The 24874-nt window shown below is 43.8% G+C and overlaps 1 protein-coding gene across 2 annotated transcripts in view; it reads right to left on the bottom strand.

The window, feature by feature from the left end:
- Positions 1–218: 218 nt before the first annotated feature.
- DUSP10 (dual specificity phosphatase 10) overlaps positions 219–24874 on the bottom strand; it is a 37756-nt gene continuing 13100 nt past the window's right edge. Inside the window, exons 3-4 of one of the 2 annotated variants that reach the window (XM_006188143.3) lie at positions 5318–5689; positions 219–1498 (exon numbers count right to left, since the gene is read on the bottom strand). In XM_006188143.3, coding sequence (XP_006188205.1) covers positions 1233–1498; positions 5318–5689 — 638 coding nt within the window. In that variant the 3' untranslated portion in view covers positions 219–1232. The remainder of the gene's footprint in view (positions 1499–5317; positions 5690–24874) is intronic. The other variant, XM_032466647.1, reaches the window with a different exon arrangement.

The following is a 24874-nucleotide window of genomic DNA, read 5'->3' as shown; positions in this document are numbered from 1 at the left end:
TAGAGGGGATCATGACTGGACTGACTGGAGCTCTTTTACATCCTTATTAATTCTCTCTGCTTCACACTGAGGCCAGAGAATATTTTTCCCTTCCCCATCGCTCTTCCCCTGTGTAAAAATGTGTGTTTATTTCCACTGGGGTTACACGTACAAGTTACCAGAGGTAAGAGATGCTTAAGCCTACGTTGAGGAGGAAAGAGGAGGAAAAAAGACACATCTCCAAATGAGTTTCATTTATATAATGAAAATAAATTTTTACACAATCAACAGAAACACACCAAGTTTTTTTTTTTGCGAAAAATATTTTTAAATAAATTTTTATCTTTTTTTTTTTTTACATTCTGATATACATATGTAACAAGGTTTATGGCACTGTAACCAGAGTCAAATCAAAGAAAAGAAAATTAAACAAAGGGAAAAAGGTGGGAAAGAAAAGTAACTGGTTTCCTTTAATCCCTCTCTATCTCCAAACTGGCAACGTTGCACTATTTGTCTGTCATTCGGCTGCCAGCTCTAACTCGTTTGCACACTCAAAACACCACATTATTGCACAAGAAGCCAGCGAAGGCATATGGTATAATGGTCAGTTCCTTGCTATTTCAAAAAACCTCTGAAACCCAGAAAGGGAGAAAAATAATCCGGAGTATGAAACACACAAAATCAACAGTATCCTTTGCCTCTTTGATGAGTGTGAAGCGTTCTTAGACCACTTAAGCTGCTCTGGTCTTCTCTTTGCACCACTGAGCACAGCAGGGCTTGGTTTGGTTGGGTTTTTGTTTTCTGTGTGGACAGCCCAGGCAGATCCCGGGCCTTCACGATTCAAGGTCTTGTCTACTAACTTTTGGTTCTTTTTAATTGGTTTAAAGTGTAGCATCTTCGGTCTATGAACCTGCACAGACTAATTCATCGTAAACTCTACAAATAGCTTAAAAGGAAAAAGGGGGAGAAACAAGTTTGATCATATTTTTATTGTCGGCTTAAAAAAATCACTTCTTTAGCCTCCCTGCTTTGTCAGTTCGCGGGAAGTAAATCTCAATGGCATCAAAAGTTAAATTCTTCTCACACTTGTTAAAAATAAAAAGGTTTTTAAACAAGTTTGTCTCCATTCACAACCTTTACCCCCATCTTTAAAAAAAAAGAAAGAAAGAAAAAAGAAAAGAAAAGAACGAATCCATCCTCTTTCCTCTTCGTCTCCTAATGGAGAACAGTAATCCTTTCCAGCCAGACTGTCGTCACACCACCGTCTCCACGCCCATCAGCTTTGGTGTAAGGATTCGCGGTGTCACGCCGTTGTTGAGGTCTTCTTCAAACTCCAGCAACTGCCCCATGAAGTTAAGATTTGGGGAAATAATTGGTCGTTTGCCTTTGACAAATTTATAAGCATCAGTCATGGTCATCCGCGTGTGTTTCATCAAGTAAGCGATGACAATGGTGGCTGAGCGGGACACCCCCGCCTGGCAGTGGATGAGAAGCCCCTTCCCACACTGGTGAGCTTCCTCTGGAGCAAGGGAAAAAGGGAAGAGGCAAAGAGAAGGAGAAAGAGAAAGGGAAGGGGAGAGGTTAATCTTTTATCTAGACTCGACAATGCCATATTCTGTAGAGAAAGAATTCATGAAAACGGTTTTGAAACAAAGTATAATTTACCAGTTAATTATGTATGTTTAATTCACTACGTCCAGAACTGGCTATGTTAGCACATATAAGAAGCTATATTTCTACATTTAAAGAGAAGATGGGGTGAATGAGTCATTCACAAAGTTAACTTCACACATGATGGTGGCCAACTGAAGTGGGAGTCACGACCCAATTAGCTTAAATGTTAAGCAAGCTACTGATTCAGGAGGGCTTTCTGATGAAGGACGTTAATTCCTATCACCACGTCGTGGGATTTATCAAAACTAGTGCTATTGACGATGTCTCTCCCACCTGTGATAGAGGGGAAAAAAAATTTCCTTTTTATACGATAGAATTGCTCTGTACAGGAGCTGGTGTTGAATGGGTAAGAGTTTCAGTCTTATGAAACTCCAAAGGAGGTAGAAGGAACAAAACTCAACTAGAAAGTTACTGTGTTCAGCTTCTCACTAGAAAACCCTACTGTTGCAAGTTAAAGACTTGCAGGGCTCAAGCATAGGGTGTCACCTACATCGGAACAGTTCCAACCCCTCCACATCTGCGCGTGCCTTTCCAACATGGCAATGATGCAGAGGAAGGAGGAATTCCAGTGATGGCTCAGAATCCAGCACGATGGAAAAAGGTAATACTCTAAAGGTTTTCAGATATATCAAAAGCCCAGGAGAAGAGCTTGTGGGCACTGCCTAAGTGGATTCTTAATGACATTCTAAACTAAAAAGCATCCCAAAGAAAGCATCCCTGCAAAAATTACCAACTGGATGAAGGGCAGGAATGGAGAGAGAGCGTTCTAACATAAACTACTTCTGTCGGCTACTCACCGATAAACCAAAGAAAGAAACATCATGCAAGTTTTTATCTTAAAAATCTAGAGATTTAGCTTATTTCTCATAGATAGTAGTATTTTGGGAAAGTATTTCCTGTTTTCAATTTCTTCTCTTGAGCACATACTATTTAATGATCTCCACCCGAAGACTGGCAAGCTTGGTGGCAAGAAGATGAGCCACAAAGTGCTAGGTGTGAGACCACTGGTTCCACCTTGTGGTGGACCTTGTGTGGGTCACAACTCCCCAGAGCCTCAGTCTTCCTGTCTGAATAATGGGAATAACATTCCCTAAGCAGGCTTAGGGAGCATGGGAATAATATCACCCAATTCAGGAATAAATAAATGGGCAGAGTTAAACCCTAAACCTAGACTCTGCTTAGTTTATATTACACTCTCTGCGGATGTTATTATGTTTATAAAACCAGCTGTGTTTTCCTTAAAGCAAGACTGTAAGATTTCAGTTTATCTAATGATGGAGCAATGAAAATAAAAAACCGTGCCTGCGCAGGCTGTGATGGGAAATTGTTTTCCAAGTTAAAAGCTATTTACTATTTGTTTTGTTTCCTTCTGCAAAAACCAGGTAAGCCTGAATAATCTATAAGGAATGTGGGTGCTTTGATTGAAATCCTCTTAGAACAAGCATATCTTATGCTACTCATTAAGTGGAAAACGATTTCCTAACTTCCCCCAAGTGGAATTAAGTCAGGTAAAATTGCAGGCATAACATCATGTATCTACCAGGAAGTTCCTCATCTACTTGGCGACAAGTTTTCTTTCCCAGGGTTCAAGGTTTGATTCAGAGATTGGTAATAAAGAATCTAGGTTATCTTTGCAACCACAAATGTGGCCCATTAGGAACTTGTAAACACTGCCCTGGTGTATTGCAAAAAGGCCCCTGGCCTTGGAGTCAAAGGCACCAGGCTCTGGCCCCTTCTCTGATACTAAAATTCCTACGACCTTGGAGAAGTCATGTTACTTTTCTGAGTTCAGTGACCACTCAGAATTTCCTTCCAGACTGTCCTTGCATGGTCCTGTGTTGAAAGCACAGTTAGAAAGGAAATACCTGGGCAAAGTCGCCAGAGTTGCCAGCTCTGCAGCACATCCACCTACCCTGATGGGTGGCTATTAAACCCAAGGTTTTGTTTGTTTGTTTGTCTGTTTGTTTGTTTTGTCTTTTATTTTTTTCCTGACAGAGGAGCACCAAACATGAGGGCTCCTCATTTTTGTTCTGTTTTACTTAGTTTTTTGTTTTGTTATTTTTTTAGGAGCCTTCCTCTTGTTCCTCACTCTTCATCAACCAGTAGTGTCGGTTTTTGGCGGGGGAGGGGTCATTTCATAGGTGTGTAGGGCTATCTCATTGCTGTTTTAATTTGTAATTCCCTACTGGTACATGATGTTGAGTGTATCCTTGTTTGCTCATTTACTCTCTGTGTATCTCCTTTGGCCAGGTGTCTGTTCCAGTCTTTACCCATTTTTGATGGGGCTTGTTCCAGAGTTCTTGGTACAATTTGAACACAAATCCTTTATCAGCTATGTATTTTGCAAATACATTTCTTTCAGTTTGTGGTTTATCTTTTGGTTTTCTGAATAAGATATTTTATAGAGTTTATTCTGAGACATTTCTTCCTGAGACAGAGGCCAGTAACAATCTGCTACAGTATTTAGGAAAAGTACTGGGTCACCTCTTCGTGGTAAGAAAGATTGGAGTCACCTGAAAAAAAAAGACTTTGAGTACCTGCGAGGTGCCAGGTGCTCCCCAAATGGTAATTTGAGCCTTGCAACAGTTTGAGGCTACAGAAGCAACGGAAGTCCAAGTTTAGAATTAGGGTTAGGCTGGCCGTTGCTTCCTTCTGGAGATTAAAAGCCTGCTATTGCTAGAATTTTCCTTTTTGGGGAACAACATGGGCTATACAATTTGTTGGCTCCTACTTCAACGAGTCTGGAGTAAACTAAGAAAATCTAGGGCCATCTCATTAGCACTCACGTTCGTGCCCTTGGCGGCCCCATGTTTAAGAACTGAGACAAAGGAAACAGAAGGGAAACACTCCTCAGCCCCCTGCACTTCTCTCTCTCTCCTCTGCACTGATGTGATGCATAAAGATGTCCACTGCAAGATCATGTTTTACTGAGAAAAGTCCTTCAGAAACACCCATGTAGCAAGCACTACCTTCGCCCCAGCCTCATGGAAAGAGGCTGTACCAGCTGCAAATTAATTTAACTCCAAGTAAAGGAGGGGAGGGTGATTTTGGAAGTGGTATCATATTCACAATGCAGCCAGCCCTTGAGATATGTGGGTATTGGTTCCTGGATACCCCCCCCCCCCAGTAAAATTCATGGATGCTCAAGGACCTTATATAAAATGGCACAGTACAGTCAGCTCTCCAAATCCACGAATCCTCAGATGGGAAACCCTGCAGACACCGAGGGCCAACTGTGCTTTACTGCCTGCAAGGCTCAGAGGGATGCTTGTAGACCTCAAAACCTGCACCACCTGCTCTGGCCGCCAAGTTCTTACTTTCCACCAATTCTTTTGACATTACATTATAGAGCATCTCAGTGCTAACCCCTACCCCCTATCCTTTGAGAACCTGAGGGATGAGGGTTTCTAGTTGAAAGATCCCAACCCAATTGAATTATGGTTCTATTTTATCCAACCTAATGGCTCTCATACACCTGATGGGTTATGACTGAGGAGCATACTTTGGCTGCACCAGGTGGCCGGGCCCGAAAACACCTCAGAGCAGCTTTTTTTTTTTTTTTTTTTTTTTTGCAACACAGGCATAAATCTTGGACTTGCTATCAAAGCAAAAGCCAGAGGGGAAAGGACGGCGGGAGATGAGCAGCCCCGGGGGAGACAGTTACCGATGAACTCGAAAGCCTCTTCAAAGTACTGCCGCAGGTTCTGCTTGTTGCTGTCGGTCGCCGGCAGCCGCTTGTAGTTGAACAAGCCCTTCTCGTAGTGGTAGAGGGGCAGGTGCGTGGTGACGTTGATGACGTAGCCGATGTTGAGCCGCTGCATCGTGTCCAGGTCCTGAGCATCCTGCTCGTTGCCAAGGAATAGGAAGGGCAGGATGGGCGTCAGCTCTGCGTTCTCGATGTCGGGGGTGCTGGGGATGGGCTGAGGTAGCGTGCTCGAGGCCGCAGACGCGCCGCCCCCCACCTCCCGGCACTCCTGGAGCTGGAGGGAGTTGTCACAGAGGTTTTCATGGTTCTGCTTAAAACTGCTAAGTCCACCTGGAACAAAAACACAGCAAGGGAGAATGACTACCGCCCCAGAATCTCCGAGCTGGCAGAAAACGCCACTTTCCTCATAGGAATGAGTGTGCATGGTTGCTTATTACCGAAAAGAGAAGAGAAGAGAAGAGAAGAGAAGAGAAGAGAAGAGAAGAGAAGAGAAGAGAAGAGAAGAGAAGAGAAGAGAAGAAAGGAAAGGAAAGGAAAGGAAAGGAAAGGAAAGGAAAGAGAAAAGAAAAGAAAAGAAAAGAAAAGAAAAGAAAGAGAAAGAGAAAAGAAAAGAAAAGAAAAGAAAAGAAAAGAAAAGAAAAGAAAAGAAAAGAAAAAAACAAACATAAAGTCGATTTGAAGACCCAGGGCAAACTTTGAAGGATATTCCTACACGCAGGACTTTGGAAATGTGCTCTTAATACAAACTGGGGCATGTGCCCCTGGAAAGAGTTCCATGAAGCATCAGGAAATTTCATTAGCAGCAAATCTGATCTGCCTCAAAGAGCCATATGCTCAGTGGCCTATATAGAACCTTGTACTTTGGGCGCCCAGGAAGGCATGGATGACTTCCTCTGGCAGAGAATCTCAGCCAGTATCTGGGTACTGCAGGGGCGTGTCTTGAACCCTTCATAAGCTCACATCACCCGGGAGGCCAAGTTTGCGCCAAGTACAGCAGGGTGGTTATGAGCAGGGACCTTGGAAGAACCAGATTATCTTGGCTATCATTCCAGTTCCACCACTTCCTAAGTCTGTGACCTGGATAAGTTAATTTCTCTCTCTGTGCCTCAATTTCCCCATCTGTAAAATGAAGGTAATGGCATATACCTGTTAGTGTGATTGGGAGTCTGGAGTGAACCAGTGCATGTAAAATATGCAAACTTCCCCCTCATCAAATGCCGTGTAACTCATGGGAGTGTGTCTTAAGGAAATCATCTGTCCCAGGATATCCAGCTAGATGCATAAAGATGTTCGCAACGGCAGTATCTGTTTTCTGGAAAAGCCAAGTAAAATTCAAAAGCATTTTTTTAAAGGGAAAAGTTGTCATATTTACCCAACAGAGTATTATGTAGCCATTAAAAGTTGTGAAAGGAATATGAGAATAAAGAAAATGTTTCTACTTAATATTAACTGAAAAAAGCCAATTCAAAAACATTCACCATCCATGTGCTCAAAAGCTTAAGAACCATGCAAGAAAGAACACTTGTTTCAGTTAGGAAATCTTTGGATCACAATTTATTGTTTCAACTTTTTCTTTAATATCTGTTAGATGCATGGCACACATGGATAAGCCCAAATGATTATTACAAAGGTCAAGCTACACACTGTACATGGAAGGACTATGAAATCTGAGTTGATTTTATTACTACCAAATGAGTTCTAATTCTTATCCACTGGATACACCCTGGCCTTCCCTTTGAACAGAGGGGGAAGTTGGAGATCTCCTAGAAGCTGAAAGCCACCACAACCAACATTCCCCCACCCCAGCCCAGAGAGATGCCTTACTTCTGTCTTGATAGTTTCAGCAGATAAGGGAGGAAACATAAAGTGTGAACAGGATATGGCTGTGTTGAAATAAATACAGGAAGTCTATCTGTCCGCTGGTTTCTGAACCCAACATATGTCCTTCTCCATTTCGAGTCCCATCTTTGGCAACCACAGCAGGAAGCCCCAGACTGTAACCCAGACCAAGTCTCAGGGCCGCTTAGAGCCAATGCACATGGGTCGTATGAACCAGAGAAGTCGTGTTTTCATGAATACCCGGCAGTGACTCAGAGCTCATACGATGGGGGTAATGTTATGATCATCTGTAAGTGTTGAAACCTACCTTCACTTTTTGAAAAGAAGAACAGGAACTATAAATTCATTTTAATGGATTTCTAGAATTAAACTCTGGCTTGATGTATTATTAGTTTATTCTGATATGAAATAATGATTTAAAAAAAAAGTTTTCCTGGATCCAAAGAGATCATTTTAAAGTAGACAGAAGAAATGGAAGCCACCAGAAAAAGTTCATGAGTGAATACCTAAACAAAAATTTGAAATTACCCACTGTCACCTCCACAAAAGAGACTTGAAAGAGTTGTTTTAAAATCTGCTCAGCTTTGTCTCCATAAAATCCAAGTAAAGAGTTCCACACTGGTTCTGTGATGGGAACCTAATTCACTTTTTTTTTCCCCTTAAGAAAAAGACAGTTGTTACACTTTTCCACATAAGATGAGAGGACAGAACAACAAAACAAACTCAAAAGAAGTCTTGAAGGGGGTGGGTTGAGGAGGTTCTCTCTGTTCTTACTTAGGGTACTCAGGCTGTAATTTGTCTTAAAAGCAGCTAGCTTAAAAAAAAATGCACGCCAGAAAACCACACACACAGAAAAAAGCAGCATACAGCTTTTTAAAATTCTGTCTCTAACACCTCCTTTCCCAATGACATCAGCTGGAGGCTCCCCACCTGCCCAGTTGCCATAGCAGTTACACAAAGACATACAATGACATCAGTTGGCATGATATCAGCTCTTTGAGTGCAAACAATACAAGAAGAACTACTTTGTTTAAGGCCTTTGGTACAACTGTGTTCTGGGGAGCCAATGATGTAATGCTAACAGGTGGCATGGGCCTTCCATTTGCCTAATGGGGGGAAAAAAACCCATGGGGGAGGGAGGGGGAGGGAATCTGAGACAGACAGACACAGAATGCTCTGAATCCCAGGGGGTGTTCACATGCAAAATTATGTGTATATTGTATGTTTAAGCCACGTGGGAACTCTGTTGATCGCATATTTGGAGGCAGAGTGAATAGAAAAGGAAATATTCTAATTCACACATATTCGCTCAACAAGGAAACTCTCATGGAGGGATAGGAACAAACACTCTGTTCAATTGCCAGTCTGCTGACCAGCGGCGGCATCAGTTCTCATTAAGGGCTGTGCACATCTATATGCTGCGGTTAAAGAACTCTCTCTGGGGACGGTGTTAAGGCCAAGTGAACCAGTAGAAGCTCACACTGGTGGTTTTTAGAGAGAAATGTCTGCAGGGAAGATGGTTTCCTTCCCTTAGGGGTTTGGGGTTGGAAGCCGGGGTGGGGTAAAGGGAAGGAGGAGTGCTAATATGGTTCTCTCTTCCAACTACTTTTCTTCTACCCCACTCCATCGTGGCCTACTACAGCCTGAACAGACTGGCCACTTAATGAGTTTTGATTATTTCATATTTGTCATTACTATATAGGAACATTACAACATGATAACTAACAACTGAAGTAGAGGCAGTGAAGCCTGGTGGCTTCACTGAAGGGGTAGAGGCAGGCAGACCCAGGCTGCAAATGTGATGCTGTCTCATGAGAGTTGTGAGACCTGTAATAAATCCCTTTCCTTCATTAAGCCTCAGTTTACCAATCTGTAAAATGGATAAAAATGTCACCTCCCCATAGAGTTGTGGTACAGGAAGCCTGGGTAAACAGTTTGATATATAATCAGGCATTCGACAAATAATGTCTTATTACTCCAATGTTATCCCTGCCGTCCTTACTGCCAGTTGATCTTGGCACCCAGAGGTCCCCAAGAACCCTAAACGCGGTGCGGTGATCCTGAGGTCAGAATGCTCGGGCCTGAATCCCAGCACCACCAAACTCTAGCTCTGAGACCTGGTGCAAGTTTCTGATCTCCTGGTTTCCCCGTTTCCCCACATATAAAACAAAGACACCTACTTTACATGACAGTTTTGACGATTAAACTGACTTAAAAAAAATACTTTGAAACAGTATCTAGCACATATGAAGCACTTTTTTCATTACTTGGGAAAACTACCATTTTAAAGATTCTTTTTTTTTTTTTTTAAATCTACCTAATATAAAGACTCTAAATGATAAGGAAGCTAATTTTCCAGAGTCTTTATTTTTAAAAGCTTCTTGAAAAAGAACAAGAAACCAAGGTATCTGAGCAGTTTTTAGAGTTTAAATAATAGACTTTTCTTCATAAAGAAAGCAGCAGCTCCCTCTCCTTCCTAAACGAGTACCTCTGATGTCATTTTCTTTGTCCCAGCTTTCCCAATAAAGCCTGCATGGCTTCGGAGTCCTGGCTTTTCCAGAGGAGACTGGATGTTTTCAATAAAATCCCTCTTGTCCCCTCTCCGTCCCCCTCTTCCCCGTGCCCCCATGTCCCCAGCAGGCTGAGTCGTCTCCATGGACACTCAATGCCCACAGTTATCAGTGCAAATGCTTTCTAGGCAGGAGCAACAACGCTGGAAGCAAATATTTCAAACCTTATCTCCAAACCAGGTTCTCTGTCAGAATGAGTATGGTCAGCACGATGATTCTGAATGGCCACAACGAAAGCTGCCCAGCACCCCTAAGCAATGTGTAGCCATCCAACTGGCTAGTTTCCTCCAACAGGAGATCAGCGAGGTGATGGTCCCCCAGAGGCCATGGATTCTAGTTTTAGTGGGGAACCTCTCTTTGTAGACGTGTTTCAGCCCCTGTAGCTGTTTTGGCCATTGCTGGCCTAGAAACACAAGAGTCCTGTGTCACGTGCTTCAGAAGCAGTGCTCTGGGTGGCAATTTAAAGAAACCACATCCAACTGCAGACTCTATCAACAGATTTCCATATTCCAAAGATGGCCAGCACTTTTGCACACAGGTGTTTTTGGCTTGATGGTAAGTTGAAAAGTGGGCATTTTCCAGAAATTTAAGGAAAACTCTCACTGAAGGTCAGCAAGTGGCATTAACACCCAAAGAAAGGTGGAAGGGCACTCAAGCTGGACTTTTCCACAAGCTTGCTGCAAATATACCGATTGCCCCTTTTTGTTGTCTAGCTTTTCTTACCGGGTGACTAGTTTTTTAAAATTAAATGGTACTTGATAATAGTGGTTAGGAACAAAGATGCTGGAGCCAGACTGTCTGTGTTTAGAATCCTGGCTCCCATCACGAACCGGCTGTGTTACCTTGGTGAGCTACTTAACACCTCTGCACCTCAATCTCCACATCTATAATGTGGAGTTAACGGCAGTATCCATCTCACAGGCTTTTAATGTGGGTAAAATGCTACATGAGGTAGGTAACATCACTATAAAAGGGAAAGATAACTGGTGTAAGTGGGTCTTCATGGATGCTATTTTGTGGGTTCTCCGTGGAAACTGAAGTCCCTCTCAGCCGACTGTCAGGATTCCACTCTCACGAGGATCCTTGTGGAAGAAACAGAGCTTGGATAATTTGGAACTGACATCAGGCTTCCTGACTTGAAACTCCCAAAGAAGGGGTCAGAGTTGTTTCATACTTTTCAGGGCAGAAAATCATCACCTTAACAGGAAAAATATTAGGGATATTAGCTAGATCCACAAAGATTACTTCTACCTCTTGTTTTCCATGAGATTGTCTTCATAGGTCCTAAACAGGTCTGGGTATTTTGTAGTAGGAATGATTTCAAGTTCAACGCCAGATGGTGTCACCTCAACTGTCTTATGATCCTGTCCCCAGGGAACGTGTATTCTTCCCTAAGGGGAATTAAGGGAGGCTGTATCGTTTTGCTGGTGGGGACCATGAGTCAGAGAGGAGTTCCCCTATAATCACATCATTTCATTGCTCACAAGTGAAATGTCCAACACGTGAAAAAACATAAGCAAGGAGTTACCATACAGCTTAACACTCTTTGAAAAAAAATTAGGATCTTGAATTCAGTTGAGCACATGTTGATTATTTGCATAAATATCATTAAGTGTTCCAGGAAGATATATCTGCACATATGTTAGTCTCTTGCTGCATGGATTTTTTTTTTCTTTTTTTTTTTACTGTCTGGTGTCTCTGGTTGGAGATACAAGTTCTCTAGGGATTTATTTTAAAAGCGAACTCGAGAAGGCAGTGTGTTCTCTACAAGGCAGCAGGGGAAGAGTGCAGGGGTAGTCTTATTTAAATCCCTTTGTACACGGGATTTAGCTGTGTCACAGGAAGACAGGTGATCTGTTGATGCATTTGATACCAAAAGCTGTAGGGAACTGATTGATCTCTTGGTCATGGACGGGTGATCAGTTTCTTTTTGGAAATAATTTACAGAAATTAAAAGAGAAGTAAAAGGATCTCTCTGGTATCTATTTTACCTAATGCCATAAGGAGAATTACTTCAAGAATGCCCCTCCCCAAACTGTCTTCCCATAACAGACTAAAGAGGACTCCTGTCCTTTTACTTAATAGTAATCTAACCGAGTTGTATTTGGTGAGGTTCCGAGAGAACAAAAAGAAAATTTGTGAAAAGTTTATACCAGAGTCTTCTCAAGTTTTGAGTTCATGATACAATCCTTTCGTTGGCTCTTCTGCTGGACAAAAATCACCCTTGAGACTACTGATGCTTACCTGAGATAGGTATTGCTTGTAGCATCATTGCAACTCAGGGACCTCATTTTTGTTTACCTCAGATTATGTGCCATCCCTTTCACCCCAGCAATTTGGTAGATTATAAAATCTAGCATTCAGGAAATCAGCAAATATTTGACTACAATAAATACCAAGAACTAAAAACAAGAACTTTCGCTCCTTCCTCATCTTTGTGTAATTTACAGCGTGCTTTCAGCTAAATTTTTGACTCTACATACTTCTACAACTCTTTTCAATTATTAATTTGTTTGGGGGCTCTTTATTTCTCATGTTTTAAAATACGTTGTTTCCCTCTTTGACTGATAAAAAGCTTTGTAATGCCCTCAATGGAAAAAAAAAATTTTTTTTTAAATCCCGCCTAAATATTTCCCTCAAGAAAGTGAACTGAGTCAGAAAGTTCCCATGACTTGGGAACTATGATTTGCAAAAATTGAAAATGAAGCTTTAATTGTATGCCTTCCAAGAAATGCTGACCCTAGCATGTTTTTGTCAAAGTTGAAAAGATTCTCTTTCTGTCTCCACCACCTCACCCTCAGCTCAAAGTCGCCTTTGCCCCCTCCCCTCTGGCAACCACTAGTTTGTTCTCTGTATCTAATGAGTTTGTTTCTGTTTTGTTTTGTCTGTTCATTTGTTTCATTGGTAGGGGGACAAGCAACATAGATAAAGGGGATTAAGAGATACAAAGTTCCAGCTATAAAATATACCAGTCATGCAGATGAAATGTATAGCATAGGGAATACAGTTAATAATATTGTAATAACTCTGGAGGGTGATGGGCGGTAACCAGACTCACCATGGTGATTATTTTGGAATGTAAAAAAATATCAAATCGCTGTGTTGTACACCTGAAACTAACATAATATCGTATGTCAACTCCAACTCAATAAAAAATAAAATGAGCTAATTTTATGGTACATAAATGATAGCTCCATAAAGCTACTTTAAAAACAAATAAAAACAAAACAAAAACAAACACACAAAAAAGAAGTTGCCCCAGGTGCATATAAGTCCCTTTACTACAGAATTGGTGCAGAAAAGGGCCAGGGATTAAATTTCAACCTGCTGAAGCAGCTCTGGATTGCGCGCGCGCCGCGCGCGCACACACACACACACACACACACACACACACACACACACGTACACACAGGCAGCTTCCGGTTAGCACCCTTGGAGGGAGATACACTTCTATTGCTCCCTTCTGACCATCCCTGCTTTAAGGCTTTAATGAGTAACCAGTGTTTATGATTCCACAAGTTTAATTTGTGTGTATTTGAATAACACGGGCAGATCTTTGAAAGGCTACTTCACAAGCACGTAAATACAGCCTGTGTCTTTAAATCTGTTACCTCATTTATTTACATTAGAACAGAAGGCACTGCCAGAAGCAACAGCTGATGACAGTCATGTAATTTTCCACAAAGACAACAATTAAGCAGCCTTGTGTTATTTTAATGAGCAGATGACTTTTCTGTGAGCAGGCTTCAAACTGTTAAGATCACAGAGTTCCCACAGCCAGGAAGCCCTGGATTTTTGCAGAAGTCACTGTGACTTTAAGGAACAGCACCCTTTGGCCAGTCTTGGCTCCTCTCCGTCCCTCCCCACCTCCCCATCGGTTCTGTCATAAACTTCAAGAGGAAAACAGGAGAGAAGCAGATGCTACCTGGAATACCCTAGAATCTTAAATATCCAATGAATCCACAGAATATTTTTTAACCTATTTTGGAAAGAGTCGAGGGTGGGGGTGGGAAAAGTGGTCAAGTCTCCGTCCCCGCCCCCCACACCCTAAGGCTCCATTCGTGCAGAGAACCCCATCTGTACACCCACCATCCCCATTCTACCTCCAAAAAATTGCAAGAAGCACCACGTGGAGGGCGGGGGATGGGCATAATTGACTTCCCCAAGTCACTTGCTCAGCCTGAGTGGCAGGAGGAGCCTGGATTGGTCAGAGCAGAAGTTTCCCGGGGATCCAGTTGCCCCCTTCATCCCCTCAGTCTGTCCAAAGCCCCGCCTGGGGGAGTCTCATTTTCACAGGGAGTTCATCAACCCCTAGACTGAGCCGCACTCCCACTCACAAAACTGCTGAGGAAAGAGAGTGTTTCTTCTCATGACGCCCAGGGGCTTTGGGAGTCAATCACGTGAACGGCTTGCCACCAAGAAGTGCGACTGTCCAAATGCAGGCTGGGTTTATGGAGGGAACAGAAAAACAGCCACGTTCCAGCCTCAGGCTCCTGGCCATTTGCAAGTTCCGATTCCCCTCTGATTTCTCTAACCCTCCATGTCTAGACTTCATCTATGTCCGCCCAGACCAGCCAGCTCCCCGGGCAAAAGGAACGTCATAAACACGCAGCACAAGTCTCTGGGTTTTCTTCAGAGACACCCCAGTTCTATGAACACACATTTCACTGGGAGCAAGCCCTCCCAGCCACTTATAGACTTGAGTGACGGGCTGAAGATGTCCCTTCCGTCTCCCCTCCTCCCTCCCTCCCCACCGGTCAGGGTCCAGTGGGAGGAGATGGATGATAAATATACAAACACACAAATAAAAAGGTAATGATTAATGATGATTAGGGCTATGAGGTGCCCTCCGGTTCCTGGGTGCTGGGAGAGGGGACTAATTGGATCAGGGTTCATGGAAGACTCCTCTGGTGATAAGAAGGGATTGACTGGTTTGGAAAAGAGGGATCGGGAAGGGAGCCAGGAGGATAGTCCAATGGAGGCAGAGAGAACCACACCGGGAGTGGGTGGGGAAGGCAGGACACTCAGGAGGCCTGCAATGACTCAGAGGGATGGAAGATGGGGAGCAGTGTGAACTTGCAGGGGAGACAGTGGAGAATGGCCAGTGGAAGGCAAAGAAGTCCGCAGAGGGCCTCTCAGGGACATTCAGCGGTTGCGATTTTATCCTAAGTTCAGGGAGGCCCCTGAATGTTTAGAAGTCCATAATATGTGATCGATATGGGTTTGAAAGGACAAGGGAGAGAAAAAGAGAGCTAGAAAAAAATTCATCAGATTTAGGTGCAATGTACCTATATTTCAAACCCTGGACAAAATTCATACACTTTCTTTGCCAGAATACATGTTTTGTCCCCGTTAGGGACTGAAGTGTGTCTCTCCCACAAATTCACATTCTGAAGCCTTAACCCCAATGTGACAGTATTTGGAGATGGAGCCTTTGAGAGATAATTAGGTTAATGAGCTCATAAGAGTGGGTGGGGGCCTCATGATGGGGGTTAGTGCCCTTATAAGAAGAGACACCAGAGAGCTTGGTCTCTTTCTGCCTCTCTCTTCCCTCTCCTGTTCTCTCTCTCTCTCCCATTGAGGACAAAGACATAGCAAGAATGTAGCCATCTGCAAGCCAGGAAGACCTCACCAGAACTTGACCATCCTAGCACCCCAATCTCGGACTTCCACCCTCTAGAACTATGAGAAAATAAATGTCTGTTGTTGAAGTTACCCAGTCTATGGTAATTTCTTGTGGCAGCCCCAGCAGACAAACACAAGGTCCCTTTTAATTCCCAGGATAGCTTCCTTTTTTAAAATATAAATTATAATTCTTACTTTTGAAGAACCATATCAAAACCCCTGGACTGCCTGAGACCCTGGCCTCTGGGAGCCAACCCAAGGTGGTGCCGTATCTTAAAGTCAAGCCAGAAATGGTCCAAAGTTAAGACAGGGATGCTGCCTGAAGGACTGGCATACTCCTAAGAGGCAAATCCATGGGATCTTCCAGAACCTTCATTCCACAAATCAGCCACAAGCCCAGAGCCCACTTCTTCCCAAAGACACATGCTTCCTCATCAGTTACACCCTCCCTGTGGGTCAGCATTGACCCATGCCCTCCCCGAGCATCTCTCTGGGCTGAAGAACAGTTTAGCTGGAGCTTTCTGTGTATTTGGGAAGCTACTCGATACCATGTTAGGGCTTCGCCTTCTCTGTTCGCTGCAAAACTCAATACCTGTTAATCCATCAAGACAGATTAAGGGATGGGAAAAAAATCCATGAGATCATACCAGAAGGCTGGAGAGAGAAGAATGTTAACAGGAGGAGAGTACTGTAAAACTCAAAGCCACTGTTTTCCCCAAGAGCCCAAGCAGATACTCTCCATTATTGTTTAACTCTCTGAAGAGGGAAAACATTCTTTGCTTTTTCAGTGCAGAAGTTTAAATAACGAAGCATTGCTAAACAAACAAACAGAGGAAAAGCCAGTAAATCTATTCATTAAACAAGCCCACTGTTCAAAAGGGATACTGTTGCTCAACCCACCTCCCCTGAGGACCAACATTTATCTTCGACTCCAAATTAAACACATCACAACTTCACAGCAAAAGTATGTTTCCCAATGGGATTTAAGTAGAGTCCAATTAAATAAATCTCTAGAAATCTCAAGAGCCAGCCTCCAGAGAGAACATATTTCTACTGGGAAACATCCCACTGGAAATTACTCTCATAAAAGGTCATCTAAAAACATCCATGACAAGAGGAGGGAGAAAAGGCAGGAAGCAAGACAAGGTCACACTAGTGAAACCCAGGTGGGTTCCATCACAACGAAGTGTATGGAAGCGCCCAGGAAAAAACACTGTGTGCATCTCGGCTCACTGTGTATGAACCCCCTGTGTCCAGACAAACAGCTTGGACCATGATGTGTCTTAACGTGATCTGGAGGTCAAAGGGCTGTGGCTTAGGGAACTCAGGAAGCGGTAGGGGAAAGGATCAAGTGTCAATATCGAAATGTGAATTGTTTTACTGAACCAAGGTTTTCAGTTCACAAAAGGCATAGCAACAACTTCCCCAAGTCACTGAGCTGAATTCTATATTTGGCAAGAATATGAAGCAAGGCTGAGCATCAAGTATAAACTGCCCCAGAGAGCAGGTGTGAGCTCTCCTGGCGCAGGGGTTCACCCAGCCTGGCCATGCCAACGGTCAGACCCTTATATGAGGGCTTTGCTTGGGGAGGTCAGTCTGAAGCCCGATGAGGCCTCTGTGCACTGACAGATACACGAGTTTGCATCAGGTCAAAAGCCAGCATGACCCCACGTCGTGGACTATCTTCTGGGATGAAGGGGACAACAGAACAACTAAGAGGCCAGTACATCTCTGAGGAGGCGGGCTGGGATTAGACAATGCTGACGTGGATTTGAGGCTAAGTGGAAATCCAGATAAGTCATGGTCAGTTCAGCCTGGGACATGGGGAAGGAGAGGGGATCTGGGATGCACCCCACCTCTGGCACCATCAGACCTCCCAGCCACATCCCCTTGAAGCCATGCCTAACGTTGCTCAGGGGGACAGACGTCCTGACAGAAAGGACTTGGAAAGCAGCCCTTCTTTCCACCCTCAAGCCACCTTGGGTGCTAGCTCTGTCACCTCTTCTGCCAGCTGCAGAAAATCAGGAATCTGGATCATCTGTGAGTGTCTCCCAATTCCAGCATTCTGTTACTTCAGCACAGTTTGGATATAGTGACACTGATGAAATGACAGCAAGAACGAGGCCAGCTGTCGCAGGGTGGGTGAGGCCTGGGTGATCTGCCTCCCACCTCAGGGCCTTTGCCCTGGCTGTTCCCGCCTGCTGGGACTCCCTTCCCCGAGATCCTCACTTAGGTGATTCTGATCTCACGTCACGTGGGGTCTCCTCACAAAGGGCCTCCCTGACGCCCACGCACAGCGGCCCCCCTCCCTTAGCTCTTTCACCAAATCGTGGCGTTTCAAAGTTTTGCAGTCTTCGCCCCTCGGTTCTCTGAAATTGCTTGCTGACTTCATCGCTCCGTGGTTAGTACTATAATGTGGACCCCAAGAAAGCCGAGCCTGTCGTCTGTCTTAGAGGAAACACAGCATCACTGCGCTGTGGCTCAGGCAGCCTCTGCACCTTCCAGCAGTCTGATCTTGGCTGAGTTCCTTGGCCTTCTCGAATCCTAGTTTCCTCTTTTGCAAAATACGGCTAATAATAGTACCAACAGGCAACAGTAGAGTTATTGCAAGGACTTAATCAGCTAATACTGGTAGTTATTAATAGAAAATGTAAGTTTCACTGTTTAGCACCTAGAGCAACACCTGATTTGTATAGCAGGTGCTCATTAAATATTTCTACAGTAAACGAACTTCAGAATGAGACAAGAGAGGGCCAGTTAGTTGTAAAGCTTGTGTTATGTGTTGCTCGGCATAATGCTAGGAATTTCGGAGATTAAAACAACTTTTGAAATATATACAGCCCCTGAAGATAAATCTAATGAGAGAAAGGAGAGAGATGAAGGAACATTAGAGGAAACAGGAAACCCCTGGCAGAAGACTCGTTTTAAAGACATCAGGGGTAATGCCATCTGGCTGTGACTTGGGCAGGGCAGGTTTGGGGCCAGCCAGGTGAATTTAGCATGAGGACCCAGAAATCCTGTCACTCCCCTGGGTGGGAAGCGGGGCCGGAAAGGCTGATGGAAACGGACAGCCTGCAGGACTGTCAGGTGTAAGTGTGACAAATAGCCACACCAGGGGACGGCTGGGGTCCCAGACGATTCACACCTGGTGGCCTCTAACCCTTTCTCCTCTCTCCTCGTGTCCTCCTTGGACATTCTACACAAGTGATAAAGGGATTGAAAAAGCCAGAATGAGAAAAGAAGACTTAGGAGAGAGCGCTTGGCCTGAGGGATGTCGGGGGACCCCAGTCCATCTCCACACACATTTGTTAAGCACTAAGTGTGGGCTGAGGGCACAGTACTGAGAGCACAAAACTCAACAAGACCTGGTCTGGCTAACTGACTCGCGCACTCAGACACGGTGAGGGCAACAGATGGATTCACACAGTATCTTCACCACCCCGGGGCTGTTTCTCCTGCCTCCTGTTGAAGGGACTAAATGTTGGATCTAAAACCAGGAATTCTGGGTTCCTCTTGTCCCTTTCACTAAACCTGCCACCTTCAGGCAAGTTCCTTAACCATGAAGCCATTTCAAAACATAATCGTATCTTAAGAGCTTTTTCTTCAAACACAGGATTTTCCTCTTCTCTAAAAAAAAAAGATGGTTACATCCCTTCTTATTCCACAGGGGTAACTTTCCGGGTGCTCTTACAAGACAGGGAAGGGGCCTCAGGGCCTCTGGTCCTCTGGAAGGTGAGATGCTCGGGGACACAGCGTGAGAGGAAAACACCCAGTCTTCTGTGCCTCTGTGGTTGGTTCTGATGAATCCTCTCTCCTTCTTAGAAACTGGGGCTGAACTCTCACAGCTACTGAGAGTGCCTAAGAGTTCACTGCCCGCAACCTTCACGCTGAACGGTTCTGAACAGCAAGCCGGGCAGAGTGGCAGGATGAAACGTGCCCAGAGCTGGCCCAGGCAGGTAGAAATTGAGTCATCTTGGGCATTTCAAGACACCTCTTCTCCAACTCGAGAACCTTTTTTTGTTTCATTCCTGGCTTTCACCGGTAAGGGACCCTTCTCTGGCAATAACTACACAGCTTAAGTTTATATTTTCTTAGAAATGTGCCTTCCGGAGCAGCCCCAAGATGCCCTTGCAGTGAGTCCACTTTCTAGGAGCTGTTGACCTAGGAGGGCCTTGCGGGAAAAGAGCCAGGCCTGCGCATGAACAGAAGGGTACGATTAGCAGGACCACGGGGAAGACACAGCATCTATTTTAAGCAGGAAGGAGAAACCAAAGCAAAACAGCCAAAGAAAACATGTAGAACCATGGTTTAAATATCCAAACAAAATCCCCCAAAGAAAAGACGACAATTGATCTGAACACAGTGCTTAAGATGTAACAGAACACATTACAACAGTCGAACTCTCAATGACACAGACTATTTAAAAAAACAAAACGTCACGCAACACTTTGCACTCGCATTATCACCCTATGTCAGTTTCCTATAAGACTCTGAATCCCAACACCGATATTTAAGAATCTCTGATATCAAGGAGGTACAGAACTTACATATGCCCCCACCATCCATGTGGTGTTGCGTGGGAGATGAAGCAGAGGGGACCCCAAGGGTTGCAGGCTGGAAGGTTCTGGGCTTGGTGGTTGCTGTCAGAGCCTACCCTGTCTTCAGGCTGAGCCTAGTGGTCAAAAGCTGTTTCTGGAAGACTGAGTCATTCTACCAGTCTAGGGTGTAACTGGCCACTGTCACCCAGATGTGAGGTTAGAGAGTCTACATCGCTTTCCCAAATAGTGTACCACTACAGCATACATCCAGATGACAAACGGTCTGTTCCTGTCAAACCTCAGGGCAACTCTGACCCTAACAACATGGAGTCAGCAGCCTCCACCAGTTAAGGGCAGAGTTCCCGACAAGACTGTCTTCACTTCCAACACCAGCCCCAGTCCAGGGGCTCCCAGGCCACCTGCGCTTCTGACCAAGGGGCTAAAAATTCTGGGATTCCCACACCCTCCTCAGGTTGGATAATTCACCAGAGTGACTCACAGAACTCAGGAAAGAGCCTTCTTGCTGCTATATTTTTATGATAAAGGATGCAAATCAGGATCACCAAAAAGAAGAGACCCTAGAGCTAGGTCAGGGAGGGTCCTGAATGGGGAACTTCTGTGCCCTCAAGGGCTCTTCACCCTTTCAGGGCACCGATGTGTTCATTAATCAGGAAGCTGAACCCAGGTTTGGTGCTGAGTTTTTATATGGGCTTCGTACGGAGGCATGATTGGCTGAACCATTGCTCATATGATTGAACTCAATCTTCAGCCCCCTTCTTCCCTCTCAGGAGGAGGTCAGGCCAGTACAAAGCCCCCACCCTGTAATCAGATTGTCGGTCTTTCTGATGACCCACCCCTGTTCTAAATCATGTCAGTAGCATATGCTCAGGTGTAACCAGAGGTTACCTCCCAGGGACCACCAAGAGCAAAAGCCAGACAAATTCTGCATCATTCAGCAGTTTTGTCCTGGGGAAGAACATGGGCTCTGTAGTCAGACCGCTCTGAGCTTGGTTTTCTTCTGTGTGACTTTGGGAATTTACCTAACCTTTCTGAGCCTCAGTTTCCTTATCTCAAAAGTAGATAATAATATCCTTATTACTATATAGAGATCAGCACCATTCCATAGAAATGTGATGCCAGCTACTATATCACAAATCTTCTTCTAGTAACTGCATTTTAAAAAGTAAAAAGAGGTCTATGGCCATACCACCCTGAATGTGCCCAGTCTCATCTAAAAAAGTAAAAAGAAACTGGCAGAATTAACATTAATTATATATTGTACTTAGCTCAACACAGCTGAAATAATATCATTCCAACATGTAAGCAACTTGAAAAAATTATCAGCGGCATCTCTTACATCCTCTTTTATACAAAGCCTTTGAAATCCAGTGTGTACCATATGTGCATAGCACAGCTCAGTTTGGAGTAGCCTATTTCAAGAGCTTAATGGCCACGTGTGACCTGTGGCTACCATCCTGGGCACACAGCTAGAGATAACTGTTGTTATCCTCATGAAATGAGTTAACGCTTAGTGCCATTAGCGTCCCCATTTTACAAACGTTAACGAACGTGTGTGTGTTCACATATACACACGCACGTATAGGCAGTGATCATTGACTAAACTCTATGCCATGTGTCAGGCAGCCCCACAGAATATCAAATAGCTGCTCTCTTCTCGGGAAAAGAAACACTTCAAATTGGAGGAGAGAGGCTCTTGGATGAATTATCCACAGTGTGCTCTTTTATTCCCGAACTCCCACATCTCCCCAACACACATTTTGATACTGGCAAAATCAAGTAACCCTGGACAATAGCTTTCAATGAGACAAGAAGCCCTGAATGCAGCCAGATGGGAAGTCTCAGAAAACTCTGAACGGCTGGGGGGTGGGGAGGAGGCAAAACTACAGGGAGGAGCTTGGGCTCCTGGAGTCACTGAAAGGCCCCTCTGCTCCTCCTCGGGCCCCCTCCCAGACTCACTGCCCAGACACCCCAGCAAGTGTACCTGCCAATCACCCCACTCTTCACTCCCTTGGAAAATGCTCCACACTGTAAATCCAGAAGAATGTCACTAGTCGGAGACTGATTTCAAGGTAATTACTCAGGCAGCTTTGAAGCATGTGATTCTCAGGACTCAAAACCTAATCGAAGTTTGTCGTTGTTGTTTTGTTTTGTTTTTTAAGATGCACAGACATTTTTATGAAAGCTCTGTCCCTTTGAATGGTGGTGCTCGGCATTCAGCTTCTCCTAACCTTTGTATCCGAGAGCTGCCCATCACCCTGGGATCCATCCAATTCATTCAGTTCTCACTGGAGTTGGAGGAGGAGGGGGTTCTGAGTCACCCTTAAGGTAGGAACGAAGAGATACACCTAATAAGGGCAGATGAATGCATTTTTACATAATATGCAAGATTAATTATAATAAATTCAATCCAATTCACATACTTTATCAGGAAAGACAAGCTAATTATCTATCAGAGAATTAGGTCCTATTTAAAGGGCATTTTACCTTAATTTGGCAAAAAGAACTAATGGGAATTGTCTTTCCGTTCTGATGTATTCTTTTGACTGCATTTGCTTAAGCACTCCGAACACTTCAGCACTGCACTAAAACCCCAGGGTTTAAAAAAAAGGGGGTGGGGACACAAACACATATCACACAGCATCTCACAAGGTCTAACCCTTTCTGCTGTTATTTGTAACGATGTCCCTTTCAAAGTGTCTTATCAACAGCATAAAACTGGGAGTGACTCAGACTTATGAAACAAGGAGGTGGTGTCGGCCAGATCATTCGTGTCCACAGTCGCTTCTGGTTTTGAACAGTGCTGAGTGTTGCCTGCAGACTTCCTCCCTCTGCTCACCAACCTCCAAGTCCGAGATTCACAGCACGTGCCTTAGGGCACGTGTGCTGCAACACACAATCGGAATTTGTGCAAAGACCCGGGATCAAGGATAAAGACTTCCCTCCACACCAGTATCTTTAACAGACAGTTGGCTCTTGCTTTCTGAAGAGAAGAGCTGGGATGAAAAAAATAAAGGGGGGTTAGGGGGAAAAAATAAACCCAAGGTAGCTGGCCCCGACCCTCCATTCCTCAGCGGGAAAGTGGAGAGGCTCTCAAATGAGGAATTCCCTCTGGAGGTTTCTCTTGTAATAGCAAAAACTTGGAATCCATCTTAACTTTGTTAACAGGCAAGTTAGTTAAGTAAAATGGGACACATCCCTAAAATAAGACATGTGATAACCTTTAAAGAAAACCTGTGATGACTTTACCGGAAGCAAAAGTACCTGCAGTATAAAGTGAAAATGAATTTCAGTTTCTATATGAAAACCTCTGCAAAATAGGCACATATATGGGTAAAGAATGAAGAGACTCTGTCAAAGTGAAACCAGGCCAGTCAGGAGGATTAGTATGTCATCTGAGTTTCTTTCTTTTTTTTGTCTAAAATTTTCTTAAGATTCCAACAATGAGTATATCACTCAGTCTTTGCTAAGACTTAATTTTATAAGATTTCCTCACGTAGCACTAGTATGTAATTTTCCTGTTTGGAACTGATTCAGAAAAAAGTACGGATGCAGTTTTCTAGGCATCCCACTAGAAACACTGGGTTTTTCCAAACTTTTAAACAACAACAAAAAAATCTACCAGGCATGGAAGAGTGGTTTCTATTACATGGCACCAGTGGCAATGTCAATTCATTTGACTGAATTTTATTACTCATATGCCCCTTGGAGATAAGTATACGATGATGAATTTTTATTACAGATATTCGATATTAAAATCATGGTACATTTTCAACAAATGTGAGCTATTCTGTGTGTGGCATTGTTCTTAGCACATGTATACATATTATCTAGTTTAATCCACAATTAACCCTATGGGAGAATTGTCATTGCCCTCCCTGTTTTATGGGTAGGAAAACTGAGACACACTGAATTGAATTTGCTCAAGTTCATGCTACTAATAAGTGGCAAAGTTAGAACTTAAACTCACAGTCCGGTTCTAGAATCTGTGCTGTTTCCTTCCACATGACATTTCCTCTGCTATGAAAGATAATTTCTAATAGGTGGGCTGCATACAAATGCAAATCAGCAGACCGATTCATTGAGAAGGTGCTTAATAAATTCATTACAAAGAGAAAAGGAAAGAAAACGTGAAGTAACCTGGCCAAACAGTTGGACCCCCAAGATTTGCCTGTTTAATAACAACCCAGAATCAAATCAAAGGATTGTGTATACTCCCACGGGGATCTGAACTAAGAGTTAGGAAACAAGGATCCTATAGCAGTTCTGCTATCTATGTGCTCTTGGGTAAGTGATCAGTTTCCACATCTGTAAAATGGGACAGTTGAAACAAACGCTCAATAATTCTGCCTGAACGAATGCTACTTCAGGCACAGGGTTCCCAGGGGTCCCTTCTGCTATCTCTCATGGGGGTTAATTATGCTTTCTCCGGGGTCTGTTCCTGCTACACTCCCAGATTATCTGAGCTGTTTGTAAGCTTAGACTATGGCAAGAAAGAAGAAAGATAAGAAAGGAGAGGAACACAGAAAAGAAAATAGTAAACAGTACATAGTAAATAGTTTGATAAGATTCTTGTTCACTTATCCCAGAGAATTCCCTTTCCCAAAGGGTAATGATAACCAACTAGAGATTCTCTCTTCACGCAGTTGAGGGGGAAAAAAACATAATTAATATTATTATCCACATGAATAGAATGGATAATGAATATAAAACATAAGGAATCAAATATCTTTGGGTACCAGAGTCTTTGGGATGTAATCATATATCCCCATCAAACATTCCTTCTTACTCACGATATATAACTTCCATACCTGTCTGCCTTCCCATTCTACAAAGTCAGTGAGTGCATTAACATGTGCAAAAGAAGGAAGTAGCATTCCCAACTCCACAGGCTACAAAGAGAATGCCCTCTAAATTTCCCCACA

This window comes from Camelus ferus, chromosome 23 (assembly GCF_009834535.1).
Source record: "Camelus ferus isolate YT-003-E chromosome 23, BCGSAC_Cfer_1.0, whole genome shotgun sequence".
In the NCBI taxonomy this organism is placed as follows: domain Eukaryota; kingdom Metazoa; phylum Chordata; class Mammalia; order Artiodactyla; family Camelidae; genus Camelus; species Camelus ferus.
Note: the sequence above shows the minus strand (reverse complement) of the source record. Positions and strands in the feature narration are given on the sequence as shown.